General features: G+C 39.3%; 1 protein-coding gene across 1 annotated transcript in view; it reads right to left on the bottom strand.

Annotated features, from left to right (window-relative positions):
- Nucleotides 1-25,880, bottom strand: part of LOC126482033 (dynein axonemal heavy chain 6-like) — a 1,073,010-nt gene that overhangs the window by 908,313 nt on the left and 138,817 nt on the right. Inside the window, exons 62-71 of the mRNA XM_050106005.1 lie at nucleotides 25,610-25,661; nucleotides 25,399-25,536; nucleotides 25,180-25,220; nucleotides 21,642-21,735; nucleotides 20,497-20,556; nucleotides 20,124-20,218; nucleotides 19,717-19,864; nucleotides 19,388-19,517; nucleotides 15,512-15,613; nucleotides 5,797-5,946 (exon numbers count right to left, since the gene is read on the bottom strand). Of these exons, the coding sequence (XP_049961962.1) occupies nucleotides 5,797-5,946; nucleotides 15,512-15,613; nucleotides 19,388-19,517; nucleotides 19,717-19,864; nucleotides 20,124-20,218; nucleotides 20,497-20,556; nucleotides 21,642-21,735; nucleotides 25,180-25,220; nucleotides 25,399-25,536; nucleotides 25,610-25,661 (1,010 nt within the window). The remainder of the gene's footprint in view (nucleotides 1-5,796; nucleotides 5,947-15,511; nucleotides 15,614-19,387; nucleotides 19,518-19,716; nucleotides 19,865-20,123; nucleotides 20,219-20,496; nucleotides 20,557-21,641; nucleotides 21,736-25,179; nucleotides 25,221-25,398; nucleotides 25,537-25,609; nucleotides 25,662-25,880) is intronic.

Below are 25,880 nucleotides of genomic sequence, written 5' to 3'. Positions count from 1 at the left end.
GTGGGAGGGTGCATGGGACAGGTTTACACCGGGGGCAGTTGCAAGGGTAGGAGCCAGAGGGTAGGGAAGGTGGTTTGGGGATTTCATAGGGATGAACTAAGAGGTTACGAAGGTTAGGTGGACGGCGGAAAGACACTCTTGGTGGAGTGGAGAGGATTTCATGAAGGATGGATCTCATTTCAGGGCAGGATTTGAGGAAGTCGTATCCCTGCTGGAGAGCCACATTCAGAGTCTGATCCAGTCTCGGAAAGTATCCTGTCACAAGTGGGGCACTTTTGGGGTTCTTCTGTGGGAGGTTCTGGGTTTGAAGGGATGAGGAAGTGGCTCTGGTTATTTGCTTCTGTACCAGGTCGGGAGGGTAGTTGTGGGATGTGAAAGCTGTTTTCAGGTTGTTGGTGCAATGGTTCAGGGATTCCGGACTGGAGCAGATTCGTTTGCCACGAAGACCTAGGCTGTAGGGAAGGGACCGTTTGATGTGGAATGGGTGGCAGCTGTCATAATGGAGGTACTGTTGCTTGTTGGTGGGTTTGATGTGGACGGACATGTGAAGCTGGCCATTGGACAGATGGAGGTCAATGTCGAGGAAAGTGGCATAGGATTTAGAGTAGGACCAGGTGAATCTGATGGAACCAAAGGAGTTGAGGGTGGAGAGGAAATTCTGGAGTTCTTCTTCACTGTGAGTCCAGATCATGAAGACGTCATCAATAAATCTGTACCAAACTTTGGGTTTGCAGGCCTGGGTAACGAAGAAGGCTTCCTCTAAGCGACCCATGAATAGGTTGGCATACGAGGGGTCCATCCTAGTACCCATGGCTGTTCCCTTTAATTGTTGGTATGTCTGGCCTTCAAAAGTGAAGAAGTTGTGGGTCAGGATGAAGCTGGCTAAGGTAATGAGGAAAGAGGTTTTAGGTAGGGTGGCAGGTGATTGGCATGAAAGGAAGTGCTCCATTGCAGTGAGGCCCTGGACATGCGGAATATTTGTGTATAAGGAAGTGGCATCAATGGTTACAAGGATGGTTTCCGGGGGTAACAGACTGGGTAAGGATTCCAGGCGTTCGAGAAAGTGGTTGGTGTCTTTGATGATGGATGGGAGGCTGCATGTAATGGGTTGAAGGTGTTTATCTACGTAGGCAGAGATACGTTCTGTGGGGGCTTCGTAACCAGCTACAATGGGGCGGCTGGGATGATTGGGTTTGTGAATTTTAGGAAGAAGGTAGAAGGTAGGGGTGCGGGCTGTCGGTGGGGTCAGGAGGTTGATGGAGTCAGGTGAAAGGTTTTGTAGGGGGCCTAAGGTTCTGAGGATTCCTTGAAGCTCCGCCTGGACATCAGGAATGGGATTACCTTGGCAAACTTTGTATGTGGTGTTGTCTGAAAGCCATTACACCAACAACCTGAAAACAGCTTTCACATCCCGCCAACTACCCTCCCGACCTGGTACAGAAGCAAATAACCAGAGCCACTTCCTCATCCCTTCAAACCCAGAACCTCCCACAGAAGAATCCCAAAAGTGCCCCACTTGTGACAGGATACTTTCCGGGACTGGATCAGACTCTGAATGTGGCTCTCCAGCAGGGATACGACTTCCTCAAATCCTGCCCTTAAATGAGATCCATCCTTCATGAAATCCTCCCCACTCCACCAAGAGTGTCTTTCCACCGTCCACCTAACCTTCGTAACCTCTTAGTTCATCCCTATGAAATCCCCAAACCACCTTCCCTACCCTCTGGCTCCTACCCTTGCAACTGCCCCCAGTGTAAAACCTGTCCCATGCACCCTCCCACCACAACCTACTCCAGTCCTGTAACCTGGAAGGTGTACATGATCAAAGGCAGAGCGACGTGTGAAAGCACCCACGTGATTTACCAACTGACCTGCCTACACTGTGAAGCTTTCTATGTGGGAATGACCAGCAACAAACTGTCCATTCGCATGAATGGACACAGGCAGACAGTGTTTGTTGGTAATGAGGATCACCCTGTGGCTAAACATGCCTTGGTGCATGGCCAGCACATCTTGGCACAGTGTTACACCGTCCGGGTTATCTGGATACTTCCCACTAACACCAACCTGTCAGAACTCCGGAGATGGGAACTTGCCCTTTGGTATATCCTCTCCTCTCGTTATCTGCCAGGCCTCAACCTCTGCTAATTTCAAGTTGCCGCCGCTCATACCTCACCTGTCTTTCAACAACATCTTTGCCTCTGTACTTCTGCCTCAACTGACATCTCTGTCCAAACTCTTTGCCTTTACAAATGTCTGATTGTGTCTGTGTATGTGCGGATGGATATGTGTGTGTGTGCGAGTGTATACCTGTCCTTTTTTCCCCCTAAGGTAAGTCTTTCCGCTCCTGGGATTGGAATGACTCCTTACCCTCTCCCTTAAAACCCACATCCTTTCGTCTTTCCCTCTCCTTCCCTCTTTCCTGACGAAGCAACCATTGGTTGCGAAAGTTAGAATTTTGCAGTTGGGCATGATTGAGTTGAATAGTGAGAGAGAGAGGTTGAGGTGGATGCAGAAATGGGGAAGATGAGATGAACACAGATACAGGGTAGGAAGAGATGGATGGAGAGAGAGGAGTGAAGGAGACAGAGAGGAAGGGAGGGAAAAGGAGGAGGCTTTGGCCAGAGAGAGTGAGGAGGAGGAGATGGGCAGAGAGAGAAGTGGAGGTGGACAGGGAGAAGAGGGAGGAGGAAATGGAAAGAGACAGGGTGTGAGGTGGAAAAGGGGGAGGGTGTGACAAAGCAGGTGAAAGGGATCAGAGAGAACCTTTAGGGGGAATGTAGATGAGGAGATATTTTTAAATTTTTCCTTATTTTCTGATGAAACCATAACTAACACATGCATATGTGAGCGAACCTAGTACATATTAAATGCAGTTGGTGGAATTCATATACTCCTACCAAATACATAACATGTTTGAAGCTAAACAGTTATAAATAGTTCAGAAATTACAAATTATTAAGTAATCATTGCAGACTCACTCAGATAGGTTTGAACCATTGTAATGAACTACTGTAATTTGAACATATAGAGTGCCAAAAACTCCTTATTCAGTTTAGCATTTGTGTTCCACATTTTGACCTATGGTGTTTTTTTATGGTGCTAGAAAACTGTTTTGTAATTTAACATTTTGATTTCACATTTTGACTAACGATGTACTTTTAACACAGATAACAGTTCTGTAATTAATAGACACAGTTAAACTAGTTACCATTAATCCAATTTGTCAGTGCAACTGAGAGGGAAAATAAAGAAACAATAAAAAAGCATTAAATAGTTAATCTTATTTCATGTTGGTGCTAGTTTCACTCTTTGTGCCCTTTATACAAGGGAAGACTAGAACTAGTCATTAGCTATACACCTTATTCCTAATGATTCTAGACAGGCACAACTTTTAAATGTTTTAGCTCAGGTAAGTTAACTGATGGGAATGACCCATTTATTCTGACTTCACTCTCTGTCCTTGGTAATAAAATTATTGTACTTAGTGCATGATTATATACCAGAGTTATCGTTGTTTTAGCAATTTTTGTTATAATTGCTCAGAAATACTTGAAAAATTCTCATTCAAAAAGACTGATATCTGGTATGCGTCATTTACACTTTGCTCCATACTCTTCTCTGTATGTTATTATGCTTTTTTTTTTTTTTTTTTTTTTTTTTAAAAAAATAGTGATTTGCTCTTATTCTTTGAATTCTGCTTAGAGCTTTATTTAGAACATTATTTAGGATTTACTCAATTTAATAAAAGAAGTATCCAAGTTACAACTAAGTGCTCACTGCACACACTAAATGATTAATTTCGCATTTGTGTGAAGCTCTATTGCATCAGTAACTGGTATTTCCAAGTGCTTGTCTCAACTAACTGTAACAGGTTCATGCCCCACCTGAAACCGTTTTTCTTCTCTAACATAAATGCACAATCCTCCACCCTCTGAAGAAGTTCTACAGTGAAAGTAAGTATTTTCATACAATAATAACACTACATGTAGAGTTTCTGTGTTTCTCCACTAATGCTCAAATACCTAAACTATTGTAAAGTTTGCAGTTTGGAGTTAAATTTCAAATTGCTGCATTTTTTAATTTGATATATTGATGAAGGATTGTTATGTCTGTGAAATGTCCAATGTTCTTGCCCTAATGGTTTCTTTTACTTCAAGACGTTTAGGAAGTTTGCCTTTCAGTGTGTCAGAATCATGAAAATGCTATCTCTTGAGTTTTTATTGTATATTTTTTTAGATTGGTGGAGACAGTGGAACTTGTTGCCGCTGGGTTCTACTTCTCTTCTCTTCCACAAGACAATTTCACAATCATGTCCCAAAATCCACCCTCATTTTCTCATGTATCTGCTGCACCAATGTTCCCCTGTTTAGATGTAGGTCATGCCTAGAGAAACCCCATCCAGATGGGGTAGAGTAACATCCACAAAGTTTGTTATCATCAGTTCCATTTACAACCACATATTAATCGACCTCACAGCTCAAAAAAAATATATACTAATGCCAAAAATCAAAGAGGCTATGTTTTCCAGATTGCCACTTGTGTTACATGACCTATCCCTGTCCAAACTTTTTCCCACCCAATCCACTATCCTAGCTTGTACTCTTTTGTAAAATTCTTACGTAAAAGCCTTTAGTTCTCTATCACTTGACATGGTTCAGCATTTTATTTGAATATGCTGGTGGCCTGGTACACTATTACTAAACTTTCCTGTAACGAAGGGCCTACAAATCATCCAAGGCTAGTACCTAACAGCAGCACTTTCTTCTTCCTAATACTTTACACATTTCTATGCTTTCTGACTGAGGCTGAAGTGTGTTGCACACTTCCTGCTCCCAGTCCTACTGAAGACTATTCTCCTCTTAACTCTGTCAGTGATGAATATCTTCTCTTAATGTTTATGATGAAACAGTCAGATCACATTATCTTGCTCCCTGCTACCCTACCAACCACCAGTTCCTAATCACTGTCCTCAAATGGGGCAGTGGTTCTTTTCTTCACCTATTGGTTCTGTCTTTTCATGACTCGATTTATACACATGTAAAACACCAAGATGCACTGTAATTGGGCTTTCTGACTGAGGCTGAAGTGTGTTGCACACTTCCTGCTCCCAGTCCTACTGAAGACTAGTCTCCTCTTAACTCTGTCAGTGATCAATATCTTCTCTTAACGTTTATGATGAAACAGTAAAATCACATTATCTTGCTCCCTGCTACCCTACCAACCACCAGTTCCTAATCACTGTCCTCAAATGGGGCAGTGGTTCTTTTCTTCACCTATTGGTTCTGTCTTTTCATGACTCAATTTATACACATGTAAAACACCAAGTTGCACTGTAATTGAGCTGCTGCACAAAACTGTACGTCCTTCTACAACTGGCTGATAAGTCAGTTGAGAGACTGCAGGAAGACAAGGACATACAAACTCCAATAGGTCTTTTTCTAGTAGAGTACTTTGTTGATCAAATCAATTTTCAGATTGACAATAGCTTTACTTAGTTGTGTCATCAGCATACAGGACAACAACTGTCTCCTGTAAGAGTGCAAACTGGAGATTATTACTGTAAAATAGAAACAACAAAGGCTTCCAAATCAAATTGTGCAGTATGCTATGAGAGAATGCTTCAGGGTGCTTATTGCTAAGCGATAAACAATGTTTCATAACATGCATAGGCACTTATATGTATGTATACATATATTTAAAAAAACATGACTGTGCTGTGGTAACTATACAATTAAATTCCTGTTTCTGCATAAGGATATCATTGTTCACAGACGCAATTTTTGCATTGCTTACCGTAACCTCATCCTTCACATCTCCAACATCAGAGAATAATGAACTGATGTCTCTGTTTATCTGGTCATCAAACTTGCTCAATATTTTTGGATATTCAGTTAGCTTTCCATCTACCACACTACGAAGTGCTGATAAAGTTACACTGAAGCCCTAGAAATGACAAAAACCTTAAAAAGAAAGCATAATGTAATTTTTCATACTGCACAAAACTTGTAAATAGAAATAGAAAGAAATGAAAGTTATTTCTCTTTCAATGTAGAAAAGAAAATGGTGTATTGTGGGTGTGTGTTAAACAGAAGACAGGCAAAAGATATACTATTCATCAACTAGTAACACATATACAATACTGAAAATATTTTATAGCTCATGCATTTGTGCACATGGTCACTGATGTGTATACACACACACACAAACACACACACACACACACACACACACACACACACACACACACACACACACAAACACACATTACAATTTTTTTGCCAATGTTCAAGAAAATATGATAATAAATTATTAAATAAAAGGACTTCTATGGAATAATTTTTACAAATAACTCTTGTCCTATTTGTTGAGAGAAACATCTGTACTTTAGGAGGCATCTGTGTCATATGAGGTTTACTCTATCTGGCAGAAAGCATTTTGCTACTTTCCAAAAAGAACTGTTTTCTATTGTGGGAACTACTGTGCATTTGTTCTATGTGAACAATTTGCCCATAAATGTAAACTAGTCATCTCTTTTTGTTTGCATATGATATATCAATATTAGCTTAATATCATAAAGAATAAACAATTCCTGGCTGTGTTATTAATAAACTTAATAGTCATAATACATGATTCCTGCTAAAGTGGATTGGCCTTGAACACTTCAAAAACTTAAATGGTAAAAGGGACGACCAAATGGTACAAAAGTGAGGTCATTAAAATCAGCCATAAAAATCATTACCTAACTGAAGAGAACTCAGTTAAATTTCTAGGATTTCAACCATAAAAATATATTTCTATAATTGTGTTGCTTATTCATAATAATATATAACAAACTATAAGAATATATACGGGATGATATTTCAGAGGTTTTATCAGCATGACTGTTGGTAGTGCAGAGAGTTCCATTTTACAAACAATATTTTGAAACCCAGCCAAGTCACCATTTTCATGTGCACCAAGCAGTGGTTTAGTGTGTTAACAAGCAGAGCTTCAATAACACTATGAAGAAATATTGGTTGCTGTACCAACATTTATAGTTGAATTTGATGATGAAAAATGCATGGTTCCTGCACCAATACCAATTTTCTGTGAAACTACTCAGTGCTTCCTGGTTCTGATGTTAAAGATGCATGGTGAGAACTTGATAAAATGAGTGCTGAGTCCAAAACATTGCTTAATTTGAATGGTCTGTTCTTGTTTTTACATCTACATCTACACCTACATCTATACTCTGCTAAAGACCATGAGCTGCATGGCAGAGGGTATGTCCCAGTGTACCAGTTACTAGCATTCATTCCTGTTCCATTCACTTATGTAGCACAGAAAGAACGATAATCTGAATGCCCCTGTGTGTGTAGTAATTATTCCAATCTTATCCTCACAATCCCTATGTGAGCTCTATAGGGGGTTGTAGTACATTCCTAGAGTAATTATTTAAAGCCAGTTCTTGAAACTTTGTTGATAGACTTTCTCAGGATATTTTATGTCTATCTTCAACACTCTTCCAGTTCAGTTCCTTCAGTATCTCTATGACACTCTCCCATGGATTAAACAAACCTGTGACCATTCGTGCTGCCATTCTCTGAATACGCTCAATATCCCCTGATAGTCCTATCTGGTATGGCTCCCACACGCATCAGCAATATTCTAGAACTGATTGCATGAGCAATTTGTAAGAAATTTCTTTTGTAGACTGATTGCACTTCCCCAGTATTCTACCAATAAACCAAAGTCTACCACCTGCTTTACCCACAAGTGAACCTAGGTGATCATTCCATTTCATATCCCTAAAAAGTGGATCACCTGGGTATTTGTATAAGTTGGCCAATTACAGCAGTGACTCATTGATATTATAGTCATAGGATACTACATTTTTTTCATTTTGTGAAGAGCAAAATTTTACATTCTTGAATATTCAGAGTAGGTTGCCAGTCTCTGCACCATGTTGAAATGTTATCAAGATCTGACTGAATATTTGTGCAGCTTCTTTCAGACAATACTTCATTATTGTTTACAAGGTTATCTGACACCCTTAACTTGACAGACACCTTAATAAAGGTGCCCTACAAACTTGGAATTTGCACAAGATATATATCTAGTATTTCATTTCATTATTATACTGCATGCAGAGCTCAGTCATAAGTGATTCATGATACATATCTTGTATCTCATTTTCCTATTGTATATAAGCAGTGTTCAGTGATAAGTGATTTGCTTGCCTCCAGAAGTTTGTTGTGTCACTTACACTACTTACACTTTTGCTTGATTGTTCCCATGATTGGTCTCACAAGCAACTTGTAACATTGGCATGAAGTCTAGCATACACCCAACATCTCACATATAACAATCCAACTTTTGTATCCAATGGTAACTTGACAATTCATATTATCGTAAGATTGTATGGTTTGTTCTCAAGTTCCTCTCCCTGACGGCTACAGCTTTTATTGAACCTTATTGGACACTTGGTGAATATCACTGTCTGAGATTCCCAAAATTTCTACCAAACTACATCATATTGAACCCACAATACGTATCACTCATGAGAGCAGCATGCTGGCTGGCCAGCACAATCACAATGGGTTCAAATGGAAAACTATTTCTGTTGTGGACACAGCAACAGATCTCAACATCAAAAGGACCAAAGTCTATCAAGTGCCTTTCTAAACTTACCATACAATGTATTATAGACATAACAAGCCATACCCCATGCTACCTAATATACCGTATGTTTGACAAAAATGGTTTTCCTGTAGGCCTATTTCTGTAGTACCAATACTATCTAAAATCATTGAGGTGATACAAAACAAGAAACAAGTAAATGAATATTTTTAGTGTGTGTGTGTGTGTGTGTGTGTGTGTGTGTGTGTGTGTGTGGTTTGAGGATCTTACGGACACCCAACAATGAGGTTATCAGAGCTCTAACAATGATCAACATAAACAAATGTGGATAAGAATGAAAAATGTCATACACACATGCAGACAAAATGACCACACAATTATTCTATCACACAGGCACTCTTACATTCAATAAAACCAATGAGGAGGCAAGATAGCTAATCAAGAAATTAAAACAGAGGGAAAACAAAATGCAGCAGAGCTAAAAGAACAGCACAGGGAAATGAGACTGGCTGACTACTTACAAAAAACTGGGTGAGCCAACCATCCTGTTGACACATTAAAACTATCTCCCCAAAATCTTGTTAAAAACATGGGACAATTCACAAAACTTTAAATGGCTCAAATGCCTCTGAGCACTATGGGACTTAACATCTGAAGTCATCAGTCCCTTAGAACTTAGAACTACTTAAACCTAACTAACTTAGGGACATCACATACATCCTTGCCCAAGGTAGGATTCAAACCTGTGACTAGCAGTTGTGTGGCTCCAGGCTGAAGTGCCTAGAACTGCTCGGCCACCGTGGCCGGCATAAAACTTTAAAACACAAACCATAGTCGTTTGATCATTGCATAAAATAGACTGCAGATCCGCCAGCAAATCCACCGCAGTCAGCTGGTCAGCAAATAAAATGAAGTCCAATAAAGTGTGATGCACCATAATCTGCATGCCACAAGCACCACACATCTGAGGGTTCTCTCGCCAGAGTAAAATTCCATGCATCATAGGGCTGTGACCAATGTGAAGACGAGTAAGGAGAACCTCATCCCATTGACATGACTGGAAGGAAGTACACCACGCCCAAATTGTGGGCTTGACGAAATGGAGCTTGTTGTCTGTCACTTCTAGCCACTCATGTTCCCAGTGACACAGGACTTTATACCACAACAGTGAGGAGAGGGCACGCAGGGGGGGATAGCACACTGAAATACCTGACTGTCACGACATGGCTCCTTGGCTGCACCATCAGCCCTTTCATTCCCCAGAATTCCCATGTGCCCTGGTACCCAGCAGAAAGACACCTTCTTCCCCAGTTGCTGTAGTTGGAGGAGGGTGTCCTGGATAGTCTGGGTTACTTTATCTGCTGGGTACAAACGATGGAGAGAGTAAAGGGCACTCAAAGAATCTGAACAGATGAGAAATCTAACACTGGGAGAATGTTTCATCTCCTTCAGTGACCACAGGATTGCATACAATTCTGCGTCAAAGATGGTAAGTTAGGGAGGCAGTCTGACCTTGAGGACATGATCCGGGAAGACGACAGAGCAACCAAAGAAGTCACCCTGCTTAGACCAATCCATAAAAACAGCTACATGGTCGTGGTGCTCAGATAAAATGGCAGAAAAGACCGCATTAAAAACAGAAGCAGGAGTGCTATCTCTCCTGTACCGCACCAAATCTAAAATCACTATGGGCTGCTCCAGTAACCAGGGTGGCAGATGGTTAAAACCCTGGAATTGGGGTGGCACTGGCACCACATTGAGTGACTTTAGCACATGCTGCACATGGATCCCGAATAGCATTGTGGCTTACGGATGGTTGGAAAAGAGGCATTCCACATGTGGATGAACAACAGTATGGTGTGTGGGTGAAGTTGGAGCTGTGAGGAACTTACATGCTTGGCTCACCATGAGCAGCTGGCACTGGATGGTAAGCGGCAGTTCCCCCACCTCAGCACAGAGGCTGGGTATGGGACTGGTCCGACAAGTGCCTGTGGCCAGTCGAATTCCCTCATGGTGGACAGCATCAATGATCCACAAAGAAGACGGCCTCGCTGACCCATACACCATGCACCTGTAGTCCAGCCACAAGTGCACAACAGCTCGATAAAACTGGAGGAGATGCACCTTGTCCACTCCCCACAATCTGTGGCTAAGGCATTTGAGGATGTTCAGCACCTTCAGGGTTTGGGCTTTTAAATCTTACAGGTGTGGCAAGCACGACAATCTGGAGTCAAAAATGAGGTCCAGAAACCTCACTGTCTCTCTAGAATGTAGGATGGTGTCCCCCATCTTCAAGGCAGGCAAATTAAAAAGACGACGACAACGATTAAAATGAAGACAAACCCAATTATCAGTAGAAAACTGAAAACCTGTCTCTGCAGCCCACTCCTCTAGTTGCTGCACTGTAAATTGGAACTAATGACTCGGCATTGAAACACTGGAGGAGGAGCATAAGACAGTAAAATCTTCCACAAATAAGGAGCACTGTACAGGACTCTTTACCATTGATGTAATATTGTTGATGGCTGTGGCAAAGAGGGTAACACTGAAAACACTGCCCAGAGAGACACCAATCTCCTGCTCAAATCAATCAGAGAGTGTGGTGCCAACTCAGGTCTGAAAAAACCGCTGAGACAAGAAAGACTTAAAGAAAATGGGGAGGTGCCCACGAAAGATCCACTCATGCAGTTGAGTGAGTATACAGTGTCTCCAGATAGTATCATATGCCTTACTCATATTGAAGAAAATGCCAATACAGTGATGCTTACAGAGGAAAGCCTGCTGAATAGCTGCCTCTTAAATCAGGCTCAGTACAGATTTCATGCTGGTCAGTCCACAATGAAAGCACGCAGGATATTGTTTTATCTGTCTTAGAGAGATTTTTAACAAAATGAACATACACATGCCACATTGACTAATCTCAAAAAGGCTTTTGACACTATGTGACAATATCCTTGTCAATAAAATTAAAGTATTAAGAATAACAAATGGTTTTACAGACTCAAAAAACAAATAAATACACGACAGAATCATGTCACTATAGTAGTAGCTCTGGGATTGTTGCTTGTACTATTTTTGTCCTTTTTTATGTTCATGATCTTTTTAGCTTATTATCTTTGCTGACAATTACACATTTCACTTCCCACAATGGCACAAATGTTATGGTGCAAATGAATGAACTTATGATGGGGAAGAATCTTTCTGGCTTCAAGAGAGTTAAGTAACATTAAACAATAGGAAAACTGAGATATAGGATTATCCTCTATTGGTGCAGGTAATGACTGTTACGGGAAAGACTTTGTCATATTTCAGGGTACTCAACTTGACACCAAAAAGATACTAGAATACTCACAGAGATAATGTATGCAACACCTATTTGGTGTGTTGTACTTTGTTAGGAAATAAAAATCTGTGTTACTATGTGTCTATGCCTTTTTCTATACATTTCTAAACTACTGTATAGTGATGTGAGGTAATTCTGCTGGAGCCAGAAGGCTTCCTTTTTTTCTTCAGGAAAAAAAAGCCATCTGATACAGGTATGATCTGAGAGTAAATACGCCTTGCAAACTTTATTTCAATGAAAACAATATACTGGCTGCCCCCGCATATACATATTTAGCACCATTCTGCAAGCCAGGATCAATTGTGATGAACATAATACATGATCACATAACTGCTCTTGTGGAACCAGGAATGGGAACTCTTCAAATATTCCTTGGTGTAGATGAACAAAAATGCAAAACACCGTTACGCATGTAGGAAAATCTTTTATGAGAACATTAGCAAGTAGGATGCAGCAGTTGAAAATCGATGACCTCAGAAAGACAATAGGCATGCGTAGTGAAGTGTGCTTGCTTGTGTGTGTGTATATGTGTGTGTGTGTGTGTGTGTGTGTGTGTGTGTGTGTGTGTGTGTGAACAGTGCATGTGTCTGTTTTACTGATGAAGGATGTGCCCGCAATGTATATGGGAGTGTCTTTTATATGTGCCTGTGTGCAGCTTGACACATGTCCTTCAGAGGTAAATATGTAACTATGCGACTATGTATGGACCAATACAGCTTGTATTTAAACTGATACAACATGCAATGCCTTATGCAGCTTGGAAGTTGTGAAAAGGTAACCAAATAAATATACACAGAAGTATATATGTCATTGTAGGCACTTGCACACACAAGAAGAATAAAACAATACCAACTTTATTTCTGCACGGGGTCATAAAATATACATTTTTAGTCATTTACTTAAACACGTTCATCATTTACTCACACTTCAATGGATTTATTACGTCTGTATTTTGTCGGGGTGTTGAGCAACTTAGACAATTAAGCAAGTATTAGTTATGAATCATATAGTCTCAGCCATACAGAAATAACCATGTTGTTAATGACATACAGTGTCTGGACAAAAATATGGAAACTCAGAGAGAAATGCGTGCTTGAACATATATGCAGATGCTAGCTAAGCCTGCAGGTTGCACTATTGTATTTTACCCCAAATGGCTCCTCTGCAATGCTCTCAATATGTTGCATATGTCAGGTGTGGTGCTAACAGTGTTCTGTGTAGTTGTTGAGTGCATTATATTGGAGCTGAGTGAATTTGAACATGGGTAAATTGTCAGTGGTCATATGCTGGGTGCTTTCATAACCAAGGTAGCCAAAGTGTTTATTGTTTACACAGAAATCATGTCAAAGATATATATCGTATACAGCAGAGGCAGGAAGATATTATGATCACAACAGATGGTCACTGAAGGGGATTTTGAGGAAAAATAAACAGAACAACAACCTCCAAAAGTCACTGTAGAACTGAATGTCACACTTGTGAAGTCTGACAGCACCAAAACAACATGAATTGAGCTCCATAAGCAGGGAATTACAGGGTTAGCTGGAAATCCAATATCACTCATCAGTTATTCAAATGCCAGTAACAGAGAAATGTAGCACCGAAAACATAAACCTGGACCATGTAGCAATGAAAGAATGTTCTTCATTTGGATGAGTCTTATTTCATATTGTTCCCAAACTCTGGCTGAGTGAAATGTGGCGCAGGTTCAATGGTGATTTCAGCTGCCATATTGTGGTATTCTGTGGGCCCCATGGTTACTCTGCTGGGTCTCATTACTGTCAAGGCTTATGCACCCATTTTGGCTGGTCGGATCCTTCTCACAGTGCAATGTTTGTTTCCCCATGGTGCTGCTGTGTCCTGAGATGACAGGGCCCCTGTTCACATAGCTCACATTACCCAGGATCACCACAGTCAGCAACTTTTCAATGGCCTACTACTGAGCCTTTGTGGTCTACTTTGAAGAGATGGACGTGTGATTGCTATCCATCTCCATCACTGTTACTTGACTTGTCATTATTTTATAGGAAGAACAGTTTAATATTCCCTTGACAACCATACAGGACTTGTATTCATCCATTCTGAGATGACTGAAAGCTGTTTGGAATGCCAACCGTTTTCCTGCAAACATATTAGGCATGTTAACGTATTGTCTATGTGGTGTTTCCATATTTTTGTCCTCCCCCTGTACCACTATTCAGATATTATGGGAACTAAGTAAGCAAATTTATCATAAATAATGTTCAAAAAATTCTATAAGGAGTACTGACAGTTACATAAAGATAATATCCCACAGGGAACTTCACAGAATGAACTGATAGCAGTACTAGTTAGATGCAGCTGAGTACTTTTCAGTCATAATGGAAGTGTCATCAATTATCAGAGTGAAGAATGTTTCTGGCTTCTGCACTTTGAAAGTTATTCATATAGGTTAGGGAATAGTACAGGCTCAATCAAATTCTTTAGAAAAGTTACAATGAAATTTCATTGTTTATGGCTGGTAAGTGTTGATTAACAAATGAGGATGTGGCCTGTAAAGCTGAAATTCAATTGTGGAATCCAATTTCACGCAGGATACTGTGATTATTATGATAACTATAGAGTAAAGAACCTGAGCAGCAGGTACACACATAAATTAAGAGTTGAGTATTGTAGGTCAACTTTTGAACATGTTGTCTTTGTCAGGGAAGGACTTACATACTTACACAAACACAGGGAGAAGAAAGAACTAATGTACTGTAGAGAGAGATGATGAGTTGTTGGTAGGGACAGTTTTCAAAGAAATTGTTCTCGGCAGTTTACAGCAATAAAACTCCAAGGCTGTGTCACATTGTAACAATTAATGCTATAATTAAGAGTATTGTACAGAGTAGATTACAGTTTTTTGGTGATTAGAGATTATCTTGGAAAAACAGAAAGTATCACATTATCAACCTACTTCCATTTATCAGACAGCTATTCATGTAGTTCATACACGAGTGTCCCACAAAACAATGTAAAAAAAATGTATACACTGCTACTGAAAGATGTCCTCTTGTTACTGTCCATCCAAAAGATATTAATATAGAACTCTTTCTCAAAACATTGATTAAGCAAGGAATTCTTTGTAGCACTCTGCTTCCACAGAATGCAGCCTCTGCAAATGTAGCTTGATAATGTTTGTCGTATCTACTTATTTCAATAGAAAAGAGATAATTGCAAATGAAGCCCTTCACTGGATTGTAAGACATGTACAGTCACATATTTTGGTAGATCGCCATTCAAATTACTTCGTTCCAATTTAGTGTACACTCCATCAGTAATGTGGACTTGGGATTCAGCAATGGACAGGATGTCTAGTGTGTTATTGAATACCAAACTGACAGAAAACGAACTGTAGTGTTCATTTCATCAGCAGCAAACAGTGTTGATTGGTAAACTGCAGGGAAGCATCTACTTTGAATGTTCCTGGTTGCTAAAAGTCAGTTGCTATACAACAGTTCTTTGCTGTAAATATCAAACAAAAATAAAAAACAAGAAAGTAAAGCAATTAAAATCAAAACTTACCAAGTAATTTACTTGATCTTCTGGTGCACATGGTATCTGGAATTCATCAATAATGTCATAGAGCTCCTTACAATAATCCATCTGAGTTTCCATCATATCAACCTAAGAAAAACAATAGCTTTAAAACAGTTTTGTAAATATAAATAGTGTTAGTGTAAATAATTACAGAAAATAAGATACTTATAAATAAATTTTAATCATACTGGAGGCAATAGAAAAGCATATGCTTACCAGCCACTGAAATAGGAACTGGAGCTACATACATTAAAAGCTACACCAGAAAAATAGAAATTAAAAAAAAATGATGATTTCATGGCCTGAAATAAGAACACAAGAAACAGGAAGAAAAAATACAATACACAGGAGCTAAATGTTATAAAATGTGGTTCAAAACCCATTGTCATTAGTAGCACAATGTGAAGGAAATTGTCAGCAGGAACATTATTGATACAAATTTCAGACTGGAACAATCAGACGACAAAAAGGGACATGCAAAAACTGCAAACCAAACTTGAAAGAAAGCAAAGAGAGCCAATGGAAAAAGAAGTCATTAAAGGCAAAATAAAGATTTGATGATGTGGAGGAGCAGGTTATTAAAAAAAAAAGGCAGTGAGAATAGAGGAAAAAAATTAAATTAAAACATCAACAATGCTATTGGACACTCATTAACATGAAGTGAGAGATGTATATTGTCAACAGAAAAGGGGCATATGAAAGATTTCAGTCAAGAATGAACAGCAAATTTTGACAAGGAACTAACTTTATTACTGAATAGTAAACAGTAGGAGTCAATAAAGAGAAATGGAACACTAAAAGCAAATTGCAACACAATGGCTTGCAGAGTATGGATGTAGATGTAGATCTTTAGCTTTTCAACTGTGTAGTAACTGCTATATGCAAAGACACATTATGGCAACATGGTGAGAATGATGTTCCACTTTAAATAATTCATCAGCATCAGAGAGTACCACAAACAGAACACAGTGAGTGTTCTCATCAACTAACTACAATTTACAGCACCAATAACTCATTCTAAGTTGTTCTTGTTTGGGCTAAGGGTGCAGGGCAGCATAACCTTGGCTCCATCACAATATGTAAGAATTCACAGAAAATGATGAAATGATTTACATGCATGGATGCATACATTCCAGCAACACTCCAGAAAATCTGGAGATTTCAATCAAACTTGGCACACATATGACCTAAATGAAAAATATTATTGCTGGGGTAGGAACATGCTTTCATCTTTTGGACTGCTAATGTAACGGCCATCCAAACAATTTACCTATATGTGTGTAGTAATGTTCAACCTGCTGATATATGAAACATAACTGTGAAAAATATTTTCATTCACAATAACACAGAAAGAAAATATCTTGCTAAGAGAACACAGTTGAGAGAAGTTTTATATGGGAGTAGACATATCTATTTTGTAAGAGCAATGAATCCATAACTAAACAACCAATTGAGATCAATGAATGTAACAGTATCAAGTCAGAGGATATATGGAATTGTCAATGCTCAAACACAGCCGCAGTAAAAACAAACACACAACACCAATGCAGCGGATGGCAAAATTGATCACTACAGAAGTCCCTTCAAGGGAAGCAGAGCATCATCTAAACAGCATGCAGGGAAGAGTACACATCATCCAGACCTCGTTGTAAGTTGTGGAAGCAGATCTGTGTTTGATGGTGCGCGTGCTTGCTGATGAGGCAGGTTCACTAGGGTATCAGCTGGCATTACATCTGGGAACACAAAAGGTGCAATGGAAACTGTATGGGGGTTTGCCATTTACTGTTATATCCAGTGTTCTTGCACCGCTTCATATACTTGGTGTGGACCTATGTTAGGCTCTGCAGTGTTGGTTTAACACCATCCGAACATAGCATTACTTGTGTGCATGTTTCCAAGTCGTGATGTATGAACCTGGATGCTGTACCATGTCTCGAAGCTTCATAAAGGTGAATACATGTTATGTGCTCTCTCAATCAACAAGTGAAGGCTGGCTGATCTTGGTCAGAAGGCTGAATGAAATAAATTCTGCAGAGAGCCACAGTGCTCCACCGTAAATTGGTTCTGCTGATGAGGAATCAAAGTCTGATTCATATGTATTTGGGAAACAAAGGATAAAGCAGAACCATAGGTAAAGCTGTCATGCAATTAGTTTCATGGCACATTAGTGCTACCTTAAAGGAACAGTACCAATGTTCTAACATTCCATTGCTCACTGAGTGAAAATCTGTGGTTTTGTGTTGAACACTGCCAGAAAATTTGGTTAAGTTGGGTCAACAAACTGGATTCAAACTGGCATCTGTTGCCTGTTGTGATATGCAGCCGGCAACCAAATCGAGATATCCAACTTGATTTCTGCTGAAATGCTGTCAATTGGCACTGCTTCCGGCCAGCAAGTGAAGTGATCAGTTGTTGTTAAAAGGTAACATTGACCATTTGACAGAGGTAGTGGGCCTAAAACATTGATATGCATATGTGTAAATCATGAAGATGTGTCAGAGAAATCTCACTCTGGTGCATGCACATGGCAGCATACATTGCTGTGCTGACACTGGATACATGCACGAGTCCATCTTTTTGCACTACAAGACAAAAAAATCGTTTCGAGACCAAGTGAAATTATGATCTGATGACAGGGAGGCACTAGTTATGCAAGCTATCAAATAAACATCTGCAGAAAGCAGTAGTAGAAATGGATAAGGCCCTTCACTAGAGACATCGCAGTATATTCTCCAAGTCTCTCAACATGCAAGCTATCGTTACAGCAGCAGACATCCAACTTCTTATCACCTACTCATGGTTTCAGCATTCTTCAACCACTTTCCTTAGATGCTCAGGATATTACCATGCAACAGCTGACCAGCTTCATCATTTCTGAGATGATCGTTCCCAGGCACTGTGCCACAACAGTCTGGTTTTTGTCAGAGTTCAGTAAGTCGACGGATTTCTGGATTTGCACCCTTTATCATCACTGGAATCCGTCTCTGCTCTGCTCATACACTTCTATTTCCATGTCACATGACCTCAGTGCAACCAGGCAGCACAGAACCTCATGGTGGGCAATGGCCATAATGTTCTGGCTCACAAGTGTAGTAGGTCACAATTATGTAGACATAATGACTTCAATGAATAAATCATAACATTAATAACAGATAAATGTGATGGAATATTGTTGAAAACAATATTATGTGCCCATTATATGAAATCACAACCATCTTGACAAGAGAGAAACTAAATACTGGATGGTACCATAAGAAAATGGAAAAAAGTAGAACTTTAATATGTGCTTGCAGGATGTACCAGTGCATTCAGCTTGATAAATCATGTCTAACAATCATTTGAAAGTAATATTTAGAGATAGTTTCATTCATTACCTTGAAAATCACTAGCTCTTAGAATGAAATTTTCACTCTGCAATAGAGTGAGCAGTGCTATGAAACGTCCTAGCAGATTAAAACTGTGAGCCAAATGAAAATTTGAACTTGGGACCTTTGTCTTTCGTGGACAAATGCTCTACCATCTGAGCTACCCAAGCATGACTCACAACCTGACCTCACAGCTCCAGTTCCGCTCCTACCTTCCGAACTTCACAAAACTCTCCGGCAGACCTTGCAGAACTAGCACTCCAAAAAGAAAGGCAGAATTGGAGCTATGAGGACAGATTGTGAGTCGTGCTTGGGTAGCTCAGATGGTAGAGAACCTGCCCATGAAAGGCAAAGGTCCCGAGTTTGAGTCTCAGGCCAGCACATAGTTTTGTTCAACTAGCTCTCACATTTCAGCAATTAATAGGAGGTATAAAAAATATATTTATTTTTTGAAAAAAGAAGCACATTGTGTTCGTGAGTTTAAATAGATTTGTACCTTATGCTGAGCTGAGTCAAGGAAAGTAAGATATTCAACAAACTGTATTGTTGTCCTTGGTTCGAGTTCCAGAAAAGCTTGGGCTTCTCCAGCTTCAGTAATAAGGTCATCTATCTTTTCTTTGCCAATTCTGAAAAAAAAATAGCAATAAAAGTGACAGAACATTTTGCAACATTACTGTGAGATATTTTGCTTATATTATACAGCTGTCTACACTCTCTCACCCACAGTGTTCCTCTTTTCCTACTTTCAGCTTCAGGTTAAGATTTCATTCAACTGTCAATATTAATAATTTGTTCATTTTTTATTATAATCTGATGAACTCTCACTTTTGAACAGCTCCCTGACGCGAAAACAAAATGAAAACACAATGTCTGAAACATTTTGAATGTGGCATTCTACGTCTTCTAAAATTTTGTGATAGTAATATATTGCTTTTTGTTCTAGCAGTACAATTCATGTGATTCTTTTTATGTACTCATAATAATTGCACAGAACATTATTCCACATTACAAAAAATTGAAATACGTAGCACATGGTTGTAGTTTTTATAAGATGTAAACAAAATTGATAATAAATCTTGTGGTAGGATGATCAGAAATAGGCACATGAAAACAGGGTAACCTGTGATTGTGAAATTCACTTTATAATGCACTTTCATTTGCCCTTATAATTTTGATTCTGCTTTGGTAGTATGTACTGACAAAATGTGCAGGAAATGTGAATATTTATTTACCTTCATTAGCCATATTGGCTTTAAAAATAGTTCTTTGAGATCCTGAAGAACCTGTGCCCACTGGGCAGATGGTTTTGGCTACAGCAGTGGGTATGCTTCATGTAAAATGCAAGTCTGAAATGAGCAGCTGAACAATACGATCACTCAGTTTTGATAATTTGTCACTGAGAAAGGTGGCACAGTGGTTAAAGAGCTGGTTCTGCAAACAGGAGGCATGGGGATAAAATCTCCATTTAGTCACTAAAAATTATGGTTTTTCATAAATTACCTAAATATCCTAAGGTGAATGCTAGGATGATTTCTTTGAAAAGGGTATGTTCAATCACATTTTGTATTGTAAAATCTGACCAGAAGCCCTGATGACCCTCTCTACAATAGTATATTAAAATCTACTCTCCCTTCCTTCATTCTCTTTAACAAACGATCTATTCCTCTGTGGTTGTAATATCATTCTACATATTAATTACTAATGCAGGTATTTGCAAGTTATTATTCAATATTTAGAATTATATATTAGGTTGGTGTATAAGTTCTTAGTGTTTTTGTTTTGCATTCCAGTAGCTACATCCACAGCAACTGGGATGCCAACATGCAGAACAAATTGTCTTTTTTTTAGTTCCCTGTTGCTATTTGAATTTACATGTTGTCATTTTGTCATTTGGAGACAGTGGAAGTTACAAAATGGAGTCCCAAGTTGAGAAATTGAAATATTTCTGAGATAGTCTTCTGTTTCAGTTCAATAGAGGATGACAGCAGTGGAGGCAGCCAGAAATATTTTCACCTTGTATGGGGATAATGTCACTGGACAGAGCAAGATAATAGTTTTCTCATTTTAAGGAGGACCACTTTGACATTAGTGATTCTTCATGTTCAGGAAGACCTTCGATGTTTGATGAAGATTGTTTAAATACATTAACCCACAATGATCCACATCAGTGCACTCACGAACTGGCAAATGTGATGAATTGTAATCATCCCAACAAAGCAGCAACTCTCTGTACAAAGTTATGCATCTTGTGGAACAGCAACAGTGTAGTGTACTACAAATTGCTTCTCCAAGGTGTAACCATTACTGCTGACACTTATTGTCAACAACTGAGATGTCTTGCAGACACAATCCAAGAACAATGACCAGGAAGACTACTGAAGTGATGCTACTCCATGATAATACCCACCCTTGTTCTGCTAGACTAACAAAAACACTATACAGGAGTTGGGATGGGAAGTTGGTCTGCAGTGCCTTGTTTACTTGATCTTGCACCTTCAGATTTTTACCTTTTCGATTCTCTATTGAACAATCTTCAAGGAACTTCCTTTCCAAATGAAAATGTGCTCCAAACATAGCTCGATGAGTTTTTTGCCTCAGAACCATATGGTTTCTACAATTGTGGAATCGATAAGTTAGCCCTGCTTTGACAGACTGTTGTAAATAGTGAAGGACAATATATTACTGATGACTAATGTCTCCATCATGTGTATCCATTGTACTTATTAAACATGTAAAAAAAAGAAACAAACTTATGTGCCATCCTAATATTAGTTTTGTAAATGTATAAACTACACTGTATGAGAAAATAAATGAAGAACCCAGAAGACATGATTGGATCATCAACTGCAAAAAGTATAAGGTTACAATTAATATAATCCATGAGGTCATTAATATCCAACTCAAAAAGCAAGGGTCTCAACACACCTCCCTGGGGCACACCCAAAGTTACATCTACATCTGTTGATGAATCTCCATCCAAGATAATTTGCTGCATCCTCTCAATCCAGTCACAAATTTTGCTTGATACTGCATATGATCTTACTTTTGATAATACCTGCATCTACCTGACTGCCTTGATGCTTGAGACTTGGATTTCTCATGATCCATGCTGGTTGGCATACAGGAGGTCATTCTGTTTCAGATACCTCTCTATGTTTGAGCTCAGAATATATTCTAAGGTTCTACAACAAATCAGTGTCATCAATATTAGATGGTCGTTTCATGGATCACTTGCACTACCCTTCTACTCTTCTTGTATATGGATATGACCTGTGCTTTCTTCATACTACTCAGTGCAGTTTTTTGTTCAAGGGGTCTATGGTAGATTACAGTTAAAACAGGGGCTAATTCAGCTGCAAATCCAGTATAGAATCTGATAGGGATTCCATCAGGCCATTGAAAAATTTGAGCAGTTTCTCAATGTCACTTACACCAATACTTAGTTCACTCATCTTTTCAGTGGTCCAAGGATTAAATTGGGGAGGATCTCCTGGGTTTTACTTCTTAAATAAAAGTTTGTAAATGGAGTTCAGCATTTCTTCTTTTGCTTTGCTACCCTTAATTTAAGTTCATATTTCATCTGCGGGTGACTAGATGCTAACTTTGGCACTACTAACAACCTTCACATATGACCAGAATTTCTTTAATTTTTGTGAAAGATCATTTGACAATATTCTGCCGCAGCAATATTCTAAAGGCTTCATGCATTGCTCCTTTAACACTTAGTAAAGCTTCATTCAGCAGAGAACCTGTAGCCCTATGTTTCATTTCCCCATTAGCCTCTCCTTTTGATATTTGCTTACTTTTTAGCCAAAAACCCCACTACAATAAACTTAAGGTTTTAACCAGCTTTCCGTATCTTGTATTACACCAGCTTCACTGGTTCTCGGGAGTATTTCAAACTCTGGCACTTCATTGTGAATGCTTCTGCAGTTTACTACCAGAATGTTCACACTTTCACCTGTAGGGAGCATTCCTTACGAACTTTACTAATACGTCCAAGCTTCCCACAGCTGTCGTTACCTGGATTGGATGATACTTGTGTGCACCCAACACACAGTCAGCTACCTCAGTAGCAGCCTCTGATGTGTAATGCACACATGACCCATTTTGGGAAGGGGGGGAGGGGAGGGGGGGTCCATGCAGTTCCCAACCTTATGGTGCAAATTCAGGGAGTTGCAGCCTAGCTTGTGACAGAACCCTCAAAGTCTCAGGTTCATTCTCACCACTCAACCAAGCGCCAGGGGGTCATGATTCATTCTGGGAAAAATACTGTAAATTGTAAGCTTCGATGAGTCTCTATGTGCAAGGTTGGTCATCTCAAACTCAAATAACAAGCATAATTTGTTCCAACATCCACCACAATCTGCAGTTGGTTGCACCCTATTTCCTCAGTGGCTGCTGGAATAGCTTGTTTAACACATTTAATGAGGCTCCCCAGCATACACTCTGAGTGCACCTACGGTCTCTTGCTGCCATTTCTGTATGGGGTACCATTATTCACCCTATGTTTGAAGTGCTAATGCTTAATAGACCCACTACCCTCTTCGTTTGCCTCTTCTTGACACAAGGCACAGCAGGTTTCTTAACAGGTGAAGTCAGTCCCATTGGTTCAGTTTCATTTTCAGTGAAACATAGGACCTCAAATTTGTTGGTTAGGTGGATTGGCATAACACCCTAAGTTTGCCCTTGTCCCTGTCTTCCTTGTAGAGCAATCCTAGCGCGATCATTGATTTTCTACTCACAATCAAGTGGACTAGTAGTAACAGATTCTATACTTCCTGTAGAGAAGACAGGACACACAGGATACCTTTCATTACCTCTGGTACACGACTCTCGAAAGTTCCCCAACACAACTATTTGCAGCAGCTGCAATCATTTGACAGTAGCAGGGCAATTTCCAGCTGCCTACAAACATCAACTAACCCATTCCAAGCCCAAGAACAGCATTCACTGTGCCTGCATTATAGTTGGCACAATGTTTTACAGGATAGTTTTCAAATAACTTTAAATTAAGTCAGTTGATTTTCTTTTAATCTGTTTAGCTAAAAATATTACTAATTCTCTTTAAAAACTGAAGCAGTTAGTACATAGAAAGAGTTCTTAACAAGGTAACAGAAAAACTCATGGTAGACATTACTTACTAGATTTCTTAAAACTTTTTTGGTTACAGTCACTAATAAACATGCAAAATAGCATTAATTTGCAATAAATGTAGATAATATAAAATTCTTCCAAAAGAAAAAACTAGATGTAACACAATTAGTTAGTTATGATACATGCTACAGTATCTAAACTATAAACACAATCTTACTACAAATAGCTTATGCGCACAACAATGACAATTTTCAAAAGTTCTCAAAAATATATGTTTATTCATGCTGACATACACTGGCATTTTGACTCTAACTGCTACTTACAACACTGATGTACTATGAAATAAGTTATCCACAACATTTGTAACTTATGAAATTTTCAAAAATATAGTTTTTTTAGTGTCCAAAAATTCTCAAAAATAAACATATTTCTCAAATAATTATATTACAAAATTAGGAAATGACAGTTTGTGAATGAGAGTACACATACTGTCGTCAAAAATTTCTAAAAAGAGTAAAATTTAATTTTAGAAAACATAATGTAACTAGACAGATAAAAATCTACTCACCAAGTGCCAGCAGGAGAAGCCACATATAAAAAGTTATTACATATGCAAGCTTTCAGAGTCTCGTGGCTCCTTCTTCTAACAGAAGTGTTGAAGCATAAGGAAGAGCGGTGAAAGAAAAGGATTGGTGAGTTGATTGGTTGGTTTGGGGAAGGAGACCAGACAGCGTGGTCATCGGTCTCATCGGATTAGGGAAGGATGGGGAAGGAAGTCGGCCGTGCCCTTTCAGAGGAACCATCCCGGCATTTGCCTGGAGTGATTTAGGGAAATCATGGAAAACCTAAATCAGGATGGCCAGACGTGGGATTGAACCGTCGTCCTTCCAAATGCGAGAGGATTGGTGAGGTTTAGGAAGAAGGGTAGGGTTTTGAAAAGTCACACAGAACCCTGAGTGCGGGGAAACTTACTGGACAGGATGACCCAGGGTTCTGGGTAACTTTTCCGAATTTTACCCTTCTTCCTAAACCTCACCAGTCGCTTTCCTTCACCCCTCTTCCTTCCCCTTCAATCTTTTTGCCACGGAAAGGAGCCACTGGCTCCAAAACTTGCATATGAGACACCTTTTATATGTACATTCTCCTGCCGCACCTTGGTGATTGTTTTTTTATCATCCAATTACATTGTACTTCCAAAATTGATTATTTTCACTGACAATTTAAGTTTAGGACTTCAATTCATGATAATAATAAGAGTTTATCACAGCACTCACAAATGTTTGAGATTTGACAATGTATCACAATACACAATCTAATGTTTTCTTGATGACCAGAGACTGTGTGGTACTGGGGTGCAAGACTCACACATCTCTCAAGGGTGATTTACATATTGTGTGCATCGATCTTCACAATGCTTGTTCTCTGAAGATTTTGTGCTGATTATGGAATTGATACTGAACTACTTCTCTACTTTTCAAATGATTTCTTACTCTCAGAATACGTACTTTCATATCAACTTCGATAATTTTCTTCTTCACAATAAAACAACTACACAAGTTTCACATGCACTTTCAAGTCTCACAAATCAACCCCATCTGGAAAACCTTAGTACTTAACATACATCATTACAGTCTCTTTGGTTTCAATAACCCATGTTAAAACAGTTCTTGCCCCTTGCAAGTCAAACAACAGAGTATAAGAGTCTCTAGATAAAACATATTTTGTTTGTTCCCAACAGTCACTACTATTTCACTGTCAAAGAGTAGCCCTTGATTAATCCTTGTACTGGACATATGGCATCCAAGGTGTGCGTGGCCACCACTTATCAGCGCCAGTAGACCACCACAACTTTAGTCTTCTCGTAACACACGCCCATCCTGCACACAGATAAA

Source organism: Schistocerca serialis, chromosome 5 (assembly GCF_023864345.2).
Source record: "Schistocerca serialis cubense isolate TAMUIC-IGC-003099 chromosome 5, iqSchSeri2.2, whole genome shotgun sequence".
NCBI lineage: Eukaryota > Metazoa > Arthropoda > Insecta > Orthoptera > Acrididae > Schistocerca > Schistocerca serialis.
This window is presented reverse-complemented; position numbering and strand designations above follow the sequence as displayed.